This window comes from Lissotriton helveticus, chromosome 1_1 (assembly GCF_964261635.1).
Source record: "Lissotriton helveticus chromosome 1_1, aLisHel1.1, whole genome shotgun sequence".
In the NCBI taxonomy this organism is placed as follows: Eukaryota; Metazoa; Chordata; class Amphibia; order Caudata; family Salamandridae; genus Lissotriton; species Lissotriton helveticus.
In genome coordinates this window covers 371,786,451-371,803,540 of record NC_136057.1, presented here as the reverse complement: position 1 = coordinate 371,803,540, position 17,090 = coordinate 371,786,451, and the positions used below count along the sequence as shown (strand labels likewise).

Genomic DNA, 17,090 nt, shown 5'->3' with positions numbered 1-17,090 from the left:
GGCGTCCAAATCCACCCCTGCTTCACAAGTACGTTTTGCAAGGGGGCCCGCTAAATCTATTAGCGTAGGGGCAGTTCCCAAGGTATTTGCGGGAGGAGTGGGGGTAGTGGGCAGTGGAGTTAAATTAGCAAACCCATGGGCAATTTGGCAGGAGATTCTCTCTTCTAAGGGGGGTCATAGCCTCCTCCACTGCCCGATAAATTGAGGCGTCCACCACATCATAAAAAACGTCATCCCTGGGGAGGTCGGCGATAGGGTCCTCCACCCCCTGGGAATCATCCTCATAGTCCATAGTATTGAATTTGTTATTGGACTAGTGAGGGAAGGATGAATAGTGAAAGTCTGGGTATCATACTAGCAGCCCTCTTCCAAGTGGCCACTTATTGGGAGACTGGGTTGCAGTCAGTAAATATATGTAAGCGAAGGGTTTCGCAAGAATCTTTATGGGTCCAAACCATGGGACACTTGCCTGATACTGGTCACAGTTATGAGGAAGACTGGCCTTTGTATGTGTCCCAAGAGGCCACTTAAGACCAAAGTACAGACCCCAAAGGCATATCAACAGTGGTATTACTGACTCTGTAGCTCACTATTTCCCCAGAACTGCAGAGCGTGAGTGAATTCCGATCAGCCTGAATTTAAACTGTCACACAGGCTCGATCGCTACAGACCCGTCTGGGTGTCTTCCTCAGGCTGGTAGATAAACGGGCACAGCGCGGTGAGTGAAATTCCTCTGAGAGGAATGTCAGACGAACGGGCCGCGCCCTCTATTGGTCGGAGACCAACTGTGCACCAGGACAGGGACGCGTAGGAGCTGCGATCGCTCTCGCGTCCCGAAGCTGCTAGAAAAACAAGCATTGAAAATGCAATAGGTCTCGCATTAGGAAAGTTTTTTTTATTTTTTTATTTATGTGTTGGTTTTGAAAATAGCAAAATTAATACCTTTGTCAGGTGGATGTGGTGGTGGATGCGATGGTGCGATAATTGAACACATTAATAGTCAAAGTCATTAATATGAACGCATCAAATATTTAATTGTCACATAAGATAGATAAACAGGGGCAGGTAAGCAGAAAAAAATACTGCATAATTAATATCGCATATCTGTCAGTTTAAAGTAATACATAAAGTATACATTGAATTGCATTATTTAATGGAGTGCAGCAATGGATGTCAGACGGTTAACACAATTTAGCAATCAATGGCAGTCACCGCAAACAGAGAAGATAAAACATTTGACAACATGCAGCGGATTAAAAAAAGAAAGAAAAGGAGACCTATTGGCTTTGCCAGTGCTGGTTTTCTCTTGCATATGTGCACATCTACCTAGAAAGCAGTCCACTCCAATGCCATTGCTGGTAGGCCAACCTTACTTTCATTGTTGTGTGCATTTTCTTTTTTCTGCAAACAAGGCATTTAAGCAGCTGCATGTTTCCTGGTCTGTTATCTTTACACGTTTCCGGGTTTTGAAAGATGTTTACCAAAAAAAACAACAAAAAAAACAACCTGCAGGCTTCCAAGGCCAGACCCGTTGGATTTGCCAATGCTCGTTTTATATCTTTCCCAGGCAGTCCTTGCCACTGCTAATGCGGTCAGACAGCATAACGCAGGTCTGCTTTTGGGCCTTCTTTTGTCGATGTGGTGGTTCTTAAGGTCATGCCCCAGAGCAGGGCATACCCTCGAGGCCAGCGGAGGAGCAGTTCACCCACCAGGGAGTCCCAGTGGATGCAGATGAGGGGGGCAGTGATGGCTTCGTGAAATGGAACAGTGTGAAGACCTGGGGCGATTATTTGTTGAAGGTTAATTTCAAAGCAGGGTTTGCAAACAGGGGGTGGGTGTGGCTCATGGGGGATGGCTGCGGGGGAGAAATTCGTCGAGCGGAGGAAGCATTGTGGAAGGCTAATGAGGTTATTGTCAGCATCAGGTTGACTCGATGGGCTAACACTGGCTAAGGATTTGGCCTTGGAGATCCAGACCTTGCAAATGCTGCAGAGAGGTGGCGGTGGAGTGGATGAATGAGGCAGCCACATGCGACTACCAAAGCAGACCCAGGGGCGAAGGCTGCAGGTGAACGGAAGAGGGCAGCCCACGGTGACGTCATCAAAGACTAGATAGCAGCAGTAAGGCTTTGCACGAATACAAGAAACGACATGGGTTCTGTTTGCAAAAAGGCGGCAGTAATCCCCAACGGGGTAACTGTGGCCTTGCAGGCAGGCAGGCGGAAGGGTGAAACTGCGAGGAAGCCTAGGAACTTAGGGGACACAGCAAAGTAGGAGGTCACCTGGTATACACTCAACAAAATAGTAGCCGATATTTAAAATAATTTTAAAAAAAAGTGCGTGCAGAACATCGAGGCAGGGTTGGATGGAGTGAGTTGTGGTTTGTTTCTGTCGGCCACTTAGATGTATGGGAGGCTCGTGCTTGTGTTGTGTGATGAGAACAAGTACATGGAACAAGGCCGGCTTTTCTTGCTGCAACAAGTGATTTGACTGGGCCTTTATTCACGGACAGCTGCACGGTATGAGGCCAGGTAGGAGAAGTGCTTGAGGTTAACTGAAGCGTTGTTTAGGCAGGGTGACCAAAGTATACATTGAATTGCATTATTTAATGGAGTGCAGCAATGGATGTCGGACGGTTAACACAATTTAGCAATCAACGGCAGTCACCGCAAACAGAGAAGATAAAACATTTGACAACATGCAGCGGATTAAAAAAAGAAAGAAAAGGAGACACGGCCGGCCAGCCGTGAAACTGAAAGCACGGCCGGCCGGCCGTGAAAAAGCCTTTGATGCAGCAGGGGGTAATTAGGGGAGCAGAATGGCTGGGCTGAGGCAGAGCGCCAAGCCTTTGATGCAGCAGGGGGCGGAGCGGGAAGAGCTGCTGGCGGCACTAAGCTGACGATTTGATGCTGTGCACGCGCATTTTAACTAATTGCGCTTGCGCATTGAGTTAAAAGTGCACATGCACTTCATCAAATCGCCAGTGAATCGCCAGTGTAGGTAAGCGCTGTTTAAGCCCCCATAGTCTCGCTCTGCTCAATGCGCATGCGCATTGACAGGCGAGACCTAAAAGGGGAAAACCACAACAGAGGCAGGAAACGCGGCAGAGCCGCTAATTTATAAAATAGCAATTAACCCTAAGCGAAACAGAAAAACAAATACAACACAGGAAAAAGTGCAGACGAGGCAAATCGCTTCACGCAGCGTTTTAGAAATCAGTAACAATATAAATAACCATCAATGAAAACTATAATAAGTGGAATATTATCGCATGCAAAAGATACTTAAACCACAACATAGAACAGAGAATGGAATTAAGTATTTATCTTGGCTGTGCAGCAGCGAAGAAAGAGGACAAGGGGCTAGTGAAGAAGGACTATGTTGGACTGGTTGCACTCTGATTAGACATTCACTGTTTCTGTTGGATGTTTTTTGTACTACATTTATCCCAAGGTTTCATGGGAAAAGTAGTTTTTGTCTTTAAAGTTGTGATCGCTGCTCTTGAATAAAAGTGAAGAAAGAAGCCATAATCCTCGCCTCCAGTCCTGACATAGAATTGTCTTTGCATGAGGTTCTCTCCCTTTCAAGTCTGCCTAAGAGTGACATGGCTCAACCAGACCTTTTTAGCAGGATTTGTCACTGAAGTGTAAAAAAGATGCCTGCATCTCTCACCCCGCATATTGTGTTGAGCTCAGAGGAGTCATTTGTGCCCATTCAGGTCAGCCCAACGTTTGCTACTGGTGGCATTTCACACCCTGTTCACACCTATTCAAGGCTAAATACAGACTAATTCTGAAAGCTCAGACAGGTATATGATTCGTTAATCTTTATTAAAACTCTGACTTCACCATTGAAATAGATTTTTAATAACTAATGTATGTGATAAATAATGGTTTATTAATTTTTCAATCTTTTCAATTCCTGATAAACTGTCATATTATTTGTATCTGTACTGTGGCTTTTTATGACAGCTGGGCCTGCTGCAGTGAATATTGCTTTTAGGGCCTTTTCCCTGGACATGGTAGCACTTTTTTCCATGTCCCCATTTTAAATGCCACACGCGCTACCTTGTGGACTACAAGACTTGCATAGCAGTGATTTACTAATATTTTAAAGGGTAGGCTTAACCAGTCAAAACAGGTTATTTTAACAAGTTTGACTGCTGATTTTGCACTACAGCTTTCGGGTGTATTTCTGCACCATATACTAAGACCTTCGAGAAAAGCTGAATACTCCAATCTGGGATTAGGCAATTTCTCCATGTTTTAGGTGCCAGAGCATGTACACTGTTCCCCAGTGTGCAGAGTGTAAACATTCGCAATAAAATAGGGTCAAGAAAAAGGCGAAACATACTGGGTGACCACACAGAAAATGTAATTTTCCTACATGCACATATTGAAATACTCACTAACCTACTCGTGTGTGCGCTTGATAGCAACTTTTGCTCCTACCTTCACCAGTGATCTGTTATTGCTTACCCACAACAGCAGATCTGAAATTCAGATCATTTGTACGTTTTTTTTCTGACCCTGAGTATCTTTGCCCCAACTCTGGTGACCAATATTCTGCCATGTTGGACAGAATGGCTTGCGTTATTTCCTCTTTGTTGAGGATTTAAACTAATTCTGGGATAGATTGGTGCGTGGGTGCACTATTTTTTAGTAGTAAATCTTTTTATTGAAGAATTGCAGCACAGAGAAAAACAATATCATCAATTACATCGCCTCGAATATGACAAGAAAAGGGTGGCAAATGGAGTCAAGCTGGTTAACAGTGCCAATGCGGTCTGATCTGCATCAAAGGCAGCTGTGCCGGCATCACATTTTATCAGAAGAGAAGAAATAAAGAAAAAAACAACAAACCCCCCCCAACTCCTCCCCACCCCCGCCACCCGTGTTCCAAGTCCACCACTCATACCTTTCATACCTTTGCAACTCTCAGTCCGCTTTCGGATGCTCAGTGTCGGAGAGGCGAAGTAGCCGGAGGTACCGAGGACACGTGACCTCATGGAATTCCGAGGCCAGTAGGGACAAGAAAGGCTACCATAACTCTGCATATTTGGATCCCTCCCTGGCTAAGGTTAAGGAAAGCTTTTCCATCCCAAGTACATGCCACAGTCGGTGAAGCCAGCCATTACATGCAGGGATATTAGTGGTGCGCCAGTGTGCGAGGATGTTTTGCATGGCAGAACCCAGTGCTATAGCAATTAGCTGGCCTCTACGAGAGCGTAGGGGATATGTTAAAGGATTTGGGAGTCCCAGAAGAACATATGAGGGGAGGCGCGGGATTTCGGTCTCAAAATGCGCGTCCACCGCATCCAACACCTGCCTTCAGTAAGCCTGAAGGTGCACACAATCCCATAAGATGTGGACCAGCGTGCCCACTTGCCAGCAGGTCGCATCCTTGGTACCATCCATTGCGTGGAGATGCTCCGGAGTGTAATACCAGTAAGTTGCAATTTTAGTGAGAGTGTCAGTAAGCCCCATGTGGTATGCGGAATGTCGCGCTCTGTAAAATATCCCCTCCCACTCCTTATGGCTAAGTGCCCTGCCCAATTCTCTTTCCCAACACGCCTTACCAGCACTATATGTGTGTGTGTGTACCTGACCAGTAACATTTTATATAAGTCAGAGATTAATTTTTTGTCCGTCGTGCGGGTGATCAGCCAGCGCTCATAGGGCAAGAGGTGCCTATCGGCCACTGGGCGCACCTGCTCACTAAGCGCCCAGTGTCGCACCTGGAGGTAATGCAGCCTCTCAATCTCTGGCATTCCGTGTGTTTGCCGAAACTGCATGAAAGGAATCACTCCTTCCGGTGAGTACATATGGAAGAGGCATCGACAACCAGCCGGTCGCCACATCGCATAGGCCACAGCATTGGTGCCTGGCGTGAAGTCAGGGTTGTCCATCAAGGGGGTGAGTGGGGGCGGGAAAGTGGTAAAATTGTGTTTAACAGGAGTTTGGTCCCAAACTTCCAGGGGAACCCGCGTAATATGGGACGCGTAAAGGTTGGTAGGACGATACTGCTTCCTGAGAAATGGAATTTCCTGTAGGGGGCGGACGACCACAGCCTGGTTCTGAAACAACCAGTGTTTCTCGGACTCCCACCTATTCCACTCCACCAGGAGATGCAGTTGGGCTGCCTGAAAGTAAAGCAAAAGATCCGGTACCCCAAGTCCCCCGCTCTCCGGCGGTAGCATTGCCAGCCTCCGTTTGAGTCGTGGTTTACACCCATTCCAAAATAATTGGGCCAGTTCCGCTTGTGTCCGCTTTATCCAACCCGGCGGTGGTCGGAGAGGGATAGTGCGGACCAAGTACAAGATCTGGGGTAGAACGGTCATTTTGATCGCAGCTATTTTGCCCAACCATGACAGTGGGTAGTGTTTCCACCGCCCCAGTTCCCGCCGTACCTTCTGTTGCAGCATAGTATAGTTAATGGTGACTGTATCAGAAAGCCAAGGGGCCAGTTGAATACCCAGATACGGGATAGCCCCTGTAGCCCAGTGGATGGGGAAGGAGCGTTGCAGATGTTCTCGAGTGGACGCTCCCAAAGATCGGTCTAGGGCCTCCGACTTGCTCATATTGATTTTGAAGCCAGAGCATTGCGCAAAAAGATCCAGGTCCGCAAGGCAGGCAGGCAGGGAGTCTCGTGGGTCAGACAATGAGATCAAGACATCGTCAGCGTAAAGGCTGATTGTGTGAACATAGCCCCCAAATTTAATCCCCGCCACCTGCGGTTTAAGCCGCAGTTTCTGCGCTAGGGGCTCCACATACAGAGCGAATAGAAGGAGTGACAAAGGGCACCCCTCCCGAGTGCCCCTCTAGATGGGGAATCGAGGGAACGTCTGCCCATTAACCCGAACCAGTGCAGTCGGAAACCTGTAGCAGTTCAGCACATACGTGCGGAACTTTACACCTAAACCCGTCTTTTCCAAGACTCTCTCCAGGTAGGGCCAATGCACCCTATCAAACGCTTTTTCAGCGTCGATAGCCAGCATTAAAAATTCTCCACTCGTACGAGTCGCTCTCTCAATAAGGTGCAGAGCCCGCTTAGTGTTGTCAGAGGTTTGCCTTTCGGGGATAAATCCTGCCTGATCGGGGTCAATCAAGCCACCCATATGGGGCGCCAGTCGTGCTGCCAGTATCCCTGTGTACAATTTGAGATCCACATTAAGAAGCGAGATGGGGCGGTAGGCGCCACATTGCGACTTATCCTTCCTCGGCTTGGGGATTACAGCTATGGATGCCTGCAGTAGGTCTCCCGGTATCGCGCCAGGTTCTGAGAAGGTGTTAAAAAGGCGCGTGAGGAGAGGGGCGACCTGCGCACAGAAGGTCTTATAGAATATTGCCGGAAATCCATCCGGGCCCAGTGCTTTGGCCACTTTAAGACGCAATATGGCAACAATAACCTCCTCCGATCGGATGTCTCACTCAAGATACTCAGCCTGCTCTGCCGCGAGGGCGGGTAGCTGGACGGAGGCCAGGAAAGCCTCTGTATCAGAGTCTCTCAAAGGGGAGCTGGCGTATAGATCAGAATAGAAGTCGCTAAAGCCGCAATGCCAGGATCATCAGACACGCAGCTGCCATCCGGTCGGAGTATTTCCCGAACCATTCGGTGCTGGCGAGTCTCACGCAGTTTGTGAGCTAACAGTCTCCCACATCTATCCCCACCCGTATAATAGGCATGTCGGAGTCTCAGTGCTGCGAATTCCACCCTATCTTGATCAATAGCTGCCAACTGCTGCCTCACTGCCTTAAGTTTCCTCCAGATGCGCGGGCCCCCGTGCGCTGGTGCATTTGCTCGAGTTCCCTCGTGCGCCGGTTGAGTTCCTCCCGCTTGCGACTACGCTCAACATTATCTGCCGCTGAAATTGCAATAGATTCCCCTCGCAGCACCACTTTCAATGCTGCCCAGTGTGTGGCGAGTGTAGTGTCATCAGTGCTATTGTGAGAAAGTTAGTCTACTATGACGCGATGTACTCTCGTGACTGTATCTGCCCGGTGTAGTAGAGTCTCCCTAAGTCGCCATGTTCGCTGTGCGCGCTGAATTGGGGGGGGAAGGCCAGCACTAGGGTCAGCGGGGCATGGTCAGAGAGGGAGGCAACTCCAATCTCCACCTCCGTTGCCAATGCCTGTAGGGAAGTCGACGCTAGCAAATAATCCAATCGGGCGTATGTTTTGTGGGCATTAGAGTAATAGGAGTAGTAGCGTCCCTGGGGGTGGATGCTGCGCCATAGGTCACTAAAACCAAGGTCACGAAGACGGGCTAGACCCTCTGCCGAGAGCGCTCCGGTCTGTGAAGTGCGCTGACATGACCTATCTAAAATGTTGTCAAACACTAAATTCAAGTACCCTCCCAACAGAATATGATGCTCCGGGGTTACGGTAGCTTCACTGAGGGCTGAGTGAAAAAACCACTCCTGACCCTCGTTAGGGCATATATTGTGCCAACAGTGAACGTGTGGGCCCCCAGTGCAAACCGGTATGACGACAACCTGCCCTTTATCTCGGCCTCCTTCTGTATGATCTTTCCCTTAAACCTCTGGGCCACCAGAATGGCTACTCCTGCTGTCTTGTTAGCTGCTGAGGAAAAAAACTGATGTGGGAACTTTCGGGACCGAAGGCAGGGACAGTCTTTCTGCAAAAGGTGCGTCTCCTGTACGAGACAAGTCCGCCTGAGAGTGCTCCAGGCAGGAGAGGACTGCCTTGCGTTTCACTGGGTTATTCAGGCCTCTCACATTTAATGTGAGGACCTTAAGATCCGTGGACAACATCTACCCCACCCGATGGACAGGAAGCGGAAAGCCCACACAGGCACAACCAAACCACTGAAAAACAAGGATGTCAGTTGTTCTAGAAGGGCCAGGAACTGTGTGCCAGGCAAAAGCACCAAGCATACGGTGGACAAGGAACACAAAAACCCTCCCTCCTCCCTCCCGTCCCCCGAAAAAACAAACCCCCTCCCCCCAACATGAAACCCAATAGTCAAGAACACATTGTCCATCATCCGTATGTGATTGGTAAGAAACTGCAACGGGGTAGATCGATCAGTTCACAACAGCTCCTCCTCCCGCCGACGGCTTGCACAAGAAACCCAAGTAAGAAAACAGCCATATAAAGTTAGCACGAAAGTCAGCTGGGGTGAAGCGAGGGCAGACCAGACGAGACCGCTTCTACTGCAGCATGTTGCCCATCTTTTCTCGGCTGTGGGAGGCTTCCTTACGCGCGTTGTCTGCCCTGCTGGCGCCGCCGCCATTGAGTCCTCCTGTTTCACAGTGCGCCCTGACGAGTCGTCCTCCTCAGCCGCAGGGTCTATACCCTGCAGACGGCATGCTTCTCTCAGTGACCGGAGCTGAGAGAACTTGTTATCTAATTGAAACATCAGCCGAAAGGGGTGGCCCCAACTATAGGAGATGTTGCGTTGTTGCAAGTGCTCTGTGACCGGCTTGAAGGTTCTACGCTTCTGCAAGGTGAGTGCGGACAAGTCCTGGAATAATACTGGGGACTGTGCTCTCCGAAGGATTTCTTCTTTCGTACGATAGTCATGCACACATGCCAAAATGCCTTGCGGCGGAGCCGATGTCGAGCGCGGGGGACCCACTCTATGCACTCTGTCCAGCCGGAGTTCTGACTCCAAGGGGCGCCCCAGAATGTGATTGAAAAGTTTGCTTGTGAATCCGAACAGGTCCTTGGTATCCTCGACCAATGTCATGCCCCGTATCCGGACGTTGTGGCGACGGGAACGATTTTCTACGTCCTCCAGGTGCGTTTGTAGGTCTACCTGCTGGTCGTGGATCCGCAATATCTCCTGCTGTTAGCGCCTCTATTTCGGTGTCTCTCCCGTCGCTTTTGGTCTCCAGCTCTGCCACTCGCTCCCCTATACCGTGCATGTCCCTGCGCACCCCTTTAATCCTCTCTGAGAATTCCTTCTTTAAGTTATGTATGTCTTCCCTCAGGGTCGTGAACAGGGATTCCAGAAAAGGCTTTGGTGATGGGTTCTGAACCATCCGCCTGATCCGAGGCAGGGCGAACAGCATTGGCCGCCATGTCTTTTGGTTGTTGATTCGCCTGGGCCTTGGCAGACAAGTCCTTCACTGTTTTATCTTTGCGGACTCTCGTGGTGTATATATCGCTCTCCGTGCACCCCAGGAGGCTCCCACTAGGCTCCCCCCGCTCTGGCGTCTCTCCAGGGCCCAGGTAGGCTGTTCACCCCCCACAGTAGTCCTCCACGGCCGGGGGGCTCTGCACTTCAGATTATTAGACAACTTCTGCTAGGTCCGTTCTTAGCCCCAGGTAGGGTGCTCTCCGGAGCTCTGCCATCCACCCCAGTGGGTCACCAATCCGCCAACTGTCGCCCTTTGCGTTTTCTGGTGGGCCAACTCCACCCGGGTCCTCAATTGGCCCACTGGGCAACCCCACTGGGTGCTCTGGAACACACCACCGGCTCGCCAGCCGTATCTTGCTAATCCGGAGTGCCTAGTTTGCACCTCAACACCGCCCAGTTTGGTCGCCACCAGGCGCGCTACCCTCCCGTGTCTGCCGGTCGCGCCTCTCAAACTCTAGGCCAGGTCGTCTCCATCGGCTGCAGCACCACCGCAACCAACACACTGAGGGTCCCAGGTATCGTCTTCTATGGTCCCAGGGGGATCTTCAGGCCCGACTGACCTCTCAGAAGCCGCCAGCGCCGCCTCTTCTCCCAGGCCCCGACTGTCCTCACTCACTGCCAAGGCCGGGCCCCTAGCGCGCGACTCCCACGTAGCATTGTCCCTTCTCTGCAAGCAGTCTCCCAACTGGAGGGGCAGCGCACTCCACCTCACTCGCTTCGCTATCGACCCCCACCGGCCTCCTGCAACCTCCGCCAGCTCACACAGGGTCAAGAGCACTCACCGTCGTGGCCCCCAAGAGGTAGAGCAGGCACAACAGTTCAAACAAGTCAGGGGGGGCCAAACTCCACGTCCAACGCTGGTGCCCTTCACTCGCAGCCAATGCGTGGGCCCCAAAGCGCGATCACCAGCAGTATGGGCCTCTCCCGACGCGGCACCTCCACCTCGCAGCCAGACTCCTTGTGCCACAGCCACTGCTATCAGGGGTAAATGCGCAATCCAGCCCTCGATGGTCTCTCAGGCGCTGCCCTCGTCCTGCACCACTCAGTCTATCGCAGTACTCCTTACCAGCCTGGGCAGGGCCCCCGCACTCGAGCTCCAAAGCGGTCTCGGGTCCCCTCTCACCTCAGTCTGGACAGGCCTCGTCGACCCCCGGCCACTTCCACAACGGCAGCACCTCCCCGGAGCCGCGTCTATGCCAGCTCGATCTAGGCGCGGATGGTCTCCCACAAAATGGCGGCCGTCACTGCCCCCGGGCACCTCCACAAAGCCGTGCCATCGGGACAACACCGGGGCTCCCTCGTCCGGATGACCAGTTGAGCTGTCGGGTCTCCGAACCTAGACCCCGCCGCACCCCGGCTCCTCGCAGAGGCCCTCTCCTGCAGCGGCGCAGACCAGCGCCACAGACCTGGCCGGGACCACCGCAAGGCCGCTGGCGCCGCGAGGACAGGGGGGAAGGAACCCCCCTCCACGCCGCCTCTCAGCGGCTGTAGCTGCTCGGCGCTCAGCGCCGCCTTTCGACCCCCCAAGTCACTCGTCTGAGAGAGCATGCACCGGCGCAGTGCCCCGCCTCAGCACTCGTGTCTCGCCAGCCCTCTCCGGCACCCGCACCAGCCCGCTGCTCGCCCAGGGGCAGAAACAACCCTCCCAACTCCGGCCACCGCTCCAAAACCGCCTCTGTCAGAACCGGAGCCGGTCCACTCCAGTAATTCGGGCCGACTGCTGCAATTATGGCCAAAATGCCTGACACTCAGGAGAAGGTGGCTCTAGACCTTCACGCAATGCGGAAAATCTTCTGCTTGAACCTCCCACTTTCAAGAAGGAAAGAACGATGGCCCAATCCTTTTCGGGCAATGCGGTGAGAATCTGGAACTCCCTTCCACCGCAGCTCCGGACCACCTCCTCCTCCCAGGCTTTCAAAACTGACCTCAAAGCTCTCCTCCTTCAAAGACACTTCCAAATGTAACTCATGCCCTCTCTATTATCCGTAGGAAGCCCTTCCATTTTAGAAAAATCTACTGTACATGACTATGGAAGTGTTTTCCCAGTGTGTTCTTGTGATCTGAGAGTCTGCCATTTTGTGCAGTACTATCTTTCTACCTGTGTCTGGTACTCATGTGTATCTTTCACCCGTCACTTTCTCTTGTAACACACTGTTTTCTACCTCCTACAATTGTTTTTTTTTTTTTTTTTTTTTTTAAAAGACCTTTATTACACACTTAAATCAAGACACAATTGAGTGCCTACAACCTCTGGGGCCGGCCTCAAACATTTCAGCGATAAAGGTGGAAAGGGGAAATTTACACAGCCGTTTAGCCGGCATCCCTGAGGCCCGGCGGCAACCATTCCTTGCGTGCATCTTTACTTTGGCAATTTTGTCGGAAGTTACAAAGGTCTGCTTTTAACCGTAGAACCAAACAGTACCAAACAACAAGAGCACAGCCATCGAATAAAACCACAAAGTGTTCCCAGAGGGTAGACAGACCCATAGCCATCATCAAATCATCTTAACATAAGTGACGTAGTCCAGGACCCCTCCCGGCTCCTCCCTTTCATGCAACAGTCAGGCGTCCACCAAGGCTAGAGAACCCATCAGCACACATTCCCTCGGTAAAATTCTAAAACTCAATCCGACAAACCCTCATCCAAATCTTCTCCCGGAGGTTCGCAGATGTCTCCTCTGTACGTGTTCCATGCCCCCCAGATCAGACCCCATTTCCTGGGGCAACCCCTCCGGACAAACACCGCCCTCTCCGCCACCATTGCGTCATCCATATCGCTGCACCAATCTCTCAGCCTGGGCACCACAGGTGATCCCCACAGTTTAGCCACAATGCGCTTCGCCACCATCAGGCCCAACACCACCCACTCCCGCTGTCGATGGGTCAAGTCCGTGGCCTCCCAAATGTTCAGCAAGCAGCAGCGCGGGTCTAACCGCAGGGAAACATTCACAGTCTGAGAAATAGTGCGTAACACCGCTGTCCAATACCCTGCCAGCCTCCCGCAATCCCAAATGGTGTGGTAGAATGTCCCCCGTTCTCCGCATCCGCGGAGGCAGTACTCCTGATCAGCCCTTCCTATTTTGTACAAAACCGTCCTGGTATAGTACGTACGGTGCAGGACTTTCAACTGCACCAGCTTAAGCCTGGATGGAATTGCCGACTCGCAAGGCGATGAGAGAGCCTCCTGCCACTCCGAGTCATCAAGGTCACCTATGTCCGCCACCCAACTGGAGCGCAATTTGGACAACAAGTCAGGGAGATTGTTAACTAGTTTCCGGTACGTGTATGAGGTGGCTTTTTGGGGCATGTGCTCGGTCAGCAGGCGGTCCTCAAGAGGGGTAGATTCCTGCAGAGTCGCATCTGCCGGAATGGCCGCCCCCAGTGCGTGCCGTATCTGCATGAATCTGTATCGTTCGGACTCTCCCATACCATATTTGGCCTGTAAGAACCCAAAATCCACGATTCTGTGATTCTTCCAGAGGTCCCCCACCACTGAAATTCCAATGTCGTCCCATGCCTTAAACCCTTTGGTATTGCCCATGTAGCCCAACCTGTGTGAGTCCCATAGGGGTGTCATCTGTGTAACAGTGTGCGCGCATTGCAGGTGCCTGTGTGCTTTATACCAGATTTGGATCGTATGACGTGTCGGGCCCTGTAGCTCAGACGGGACGTTGCGGCTATATAAGTTCCTCAGCAGACCTCTGGGTTCGATATTCTGCCTGTCCGCCATGTAGGCTGGGTCCGTGTGTGGGACATGTAACCAGTAGTTGATCTGTTTAAGGTGGGCAGCCCAGTAATACAGTTCAATACTAGGGAGTGCTATCCCCCCATCGTACCAGTCCCTCACCAGCTTGTTCTGCGCAATGTACAATTGTTTATTTTTGATACCTGCACAAGTGCCACTATTCCCTTCTTATTGGTTCTTGTGCTTGAGTGCCCCCCATGTATTGCAGTATTATAGCTTTGTTTACTTTGTATGCTTTTGTAACTTGCACACGTCACTTTTTCCTCCTGTAATGCACCGTTTGCTACCTCTTTTATTTTGTTGGTTCACGATTGTCACTTTTGTAATGCACCGTTTGCTACCTCTTTTATTTTGTTGTTTCACGAGTGTCACTTTTGGAATGCACCGTTTGCTACCTCTTGTATTTTGCTGGCTCACGATTGTCATTTTTGCTTCACTTAATGTAACGTTTGCCTTTTTATTTGGTTCACTTGTATTGTTCTCATGTACCAGTTCTGTTCCTATTGTGAAGCGCTCTGACACCTTCGGGTAAAGTCCGCGCTATATAAAAATGCACAAATAAATAAATAAATAAATAAGGGAGGGTTAGGGGTGGGATAGGTGGGGTGGGAGGGGGCAGGTCTTCTCCTTCAGTTATTTGAGTGTGCATAGATGTTCTCTACCACGCTGCCCGCGGATAGTTGGGCAATGTCACACGCCGAACGGCCATAACGCAGATATGGAGATTACATGGATTCGAACTGTTGGTGGAAGATCACTACTGTATTACCTGTTGTTGGGTGAAAATAGAAAACCGTGATTGCTAAATGTATGATGATTATAGGTAAATTTGCCTTATATGTACAATCACGAATAAAGAATTTAAATAAATAAATAAATAAATGGCCAAAATGCCTGTGCTAAAGAATGCCGTCGGCGTGAGCTCCAGAGCAGAGCGTCCGCTCACGCCGCCATTTTACCCACGCCCCCTCCCGGTGCACTATTTTTTATAGGTCATGCTGCAGCCTATGCTGCCTCCAAGCATTTAGCACTTAAGTTTATATATTTTATAATCCTGGATACTGATGCTCTATATCCGTTTTGTTGATTTAATTTATAATCTGACTCTTGGCCTCATGTATTTGGATACGCCCCTGGTCATTTTGACCACACCTAGTTGGTAAGACTTCAACCACACCTTCAGTGAAGCTTTATCCTTGTATGCTTTTACATACCTTTCTCATTCTATTTAAAGCTCTGACTGAAGACCTGCTTATAGCAACCGTAGGTGAACGTATATAGGAATTATGCAAAGGCAAAAGTATGTGGATTGTGATTCAGTACCACCAAGAAAAACTGACAAGACCTTTATTTGTTGTAAAAAATGGTCACCTGTCGTGTTCATTACATATTTCATAATCATACGACGTAAGTCATTAATGTAATTAGTAGGCTGCCATGCCATGATCTCTTGATTGTCTTAAATTTACAACCTACCCTCAAAGCTCAGCTCCTTTCTGTTTCTCTCCTTTAGGCCTTCCATCCTCCCAGCCTCTTTCCAAGTTGTTCTTTCCATTACTCTGTGTTTGTCACTGAGCAGCATCCACATAGGTTATTTCAGGCATCATTCGCGTCTCATTGGGGAGCCGTGTTGACTTGATTGTAACTAGGTGGTTGCCACTCTAGAGGAGGGAATCGCAGCAGAGGGACAGCATTGTAGCGGATGCATTCGGATTATTCATCATAGTCTAGACACACAGAGGAGGCTTTATATCCACTTAGTAAGTACCCAAAGTTCCTCGGCCCAATGGTGTGATTCTCGTATGCATTGAGTGATTTAGGGTAGTCTTCTCTATCCTGTGGGCTCGGTGTAAGTTTTAGTTTTAGACATGCACTGAGTGAAAGATGGGAGGCATGGATCCATATACTCATACAGAACATACGTTGAACAAGATTGGACTGCAGCTCCTCTGTACCTTAAAAGACTAAGGGCTGACAATAGTTCCCTTTGCTTGAGCTGAGGCTTTTGAACGGTAGTTATCAGTTTGTTTGCTGATCCTCCTTTCTCTCTTGTTACAGGAGATGCATCGCAGGTTCGAAAACGCTCCAGATTCTACAAAAACGAAAGCTCTTCAGACGGTAATTGAGATGAAGGTAAGGGAATCTGAGCATTGGAGATTAATAGATGGGGAAGGATTACAACCAGTAGTTGTCTCGATGGGTGTATGTTTATCCAGGGAGGTTGAACATTCGGTGCTTTCGTTTGGTCCCTTGTGAAATTTCACAAGGAACTCAGAAAAAGTGCAGATTTAAATTCACGCTTACCTATGACTTTTTAAAAATTATATAGAATAAATAAACTGTTCTGCCCGATAATATCCAAATATGTATAATATTTCGTATCTTGTAGGGCAGCTGATTTTGAAACAGATTATGGTTTTCGGTTTGTTCGTTGTCAAAAAAGACTGGACCGTCTACTGACTGAGTGACACAAAAGAAAGTTTTACTTTTCTGAATTCGGCCATTCCTTGTGTGTGCAAAATGGATAATCGTGAATGCAAAAATGGTTACAACGCTTGTATTTTTAATTTTTGTTTGTTGCTGAAACCACATCGGCTTATAAGGTGTTGTGATACTTTACAATTTGACATTTATAAAGGAAAACGAGGTCTCTTACTGCAGAGAATAGTTCTAAGCATAAATCATGGAAGTGAATTTAATTCTATATCAGAAGATCCAAATAAATATATACATGTATTTATTCAGTCATGTAACACACACAAATAATAAAGTGGGAAACAGCAGAACAAGAAGCAAGAATTTCAAAGCTCAGACATTTTTTAGTGACTGTAAAAATAATAAACCGGTCATATGACATGTCAGTTTAAAGTACCAATGCTATTATAGCTTATTTAGTTAATCAATCTAAAAAAATCTTCTCTTTTTTTATGATCATCTGATCATTTCTCCTGCTCTCTTCACTTTACATTTCATCTCCGCCTGTCTCCTCTTTACATTTCTTCTTACTTACAAGCATTTTTGCATCTCAGGCATATTCGTTTAAATCCTGATGATCGAAACGTCATCAACAAATAGTACCATGACGATTGAAAATGTTCTATAAATGTTATGATGGCATTGGTACTTTAAACCGACGTGACATCACCCTTTTAATATTTTTACAGTCACTAAAAAGTTTGAGTTCCCCACTTCATTATTTTAGTGTGTTACATGACTGAATAAATACATGTATATATCCATTT

At 49.1% G+C, this 17,090-nt stretch overlaps 1 protein-coding gene across 10 annotated transcripts in view; it reads left to right on the top strand.

Annotated features, from left to right (window-relative positions):
- The window catches only part of ERC1 (ELKS/RAB6-interacting/CAST family member 1), a 2,156,751-nt gene that overhangs the window by 298,309 nt on the left and 1,841,352 nt on the right, over positions 1-17,090 (top strand). For all 10 annotated transcript variants that reach the window (XM_078673690.1, XM_078673694.1, XM_078673688.1 and 7 more), the window contains exon 4: positions 15,907-15,981. In XM_078673690.1, coding sequence (XP_078529816.1) covers positions 15,907-15,981 — 75 coding nt within the window. The remainder of the gene's footprint in view (positions 1-15,906; positions 15,982-17,090) is intronic.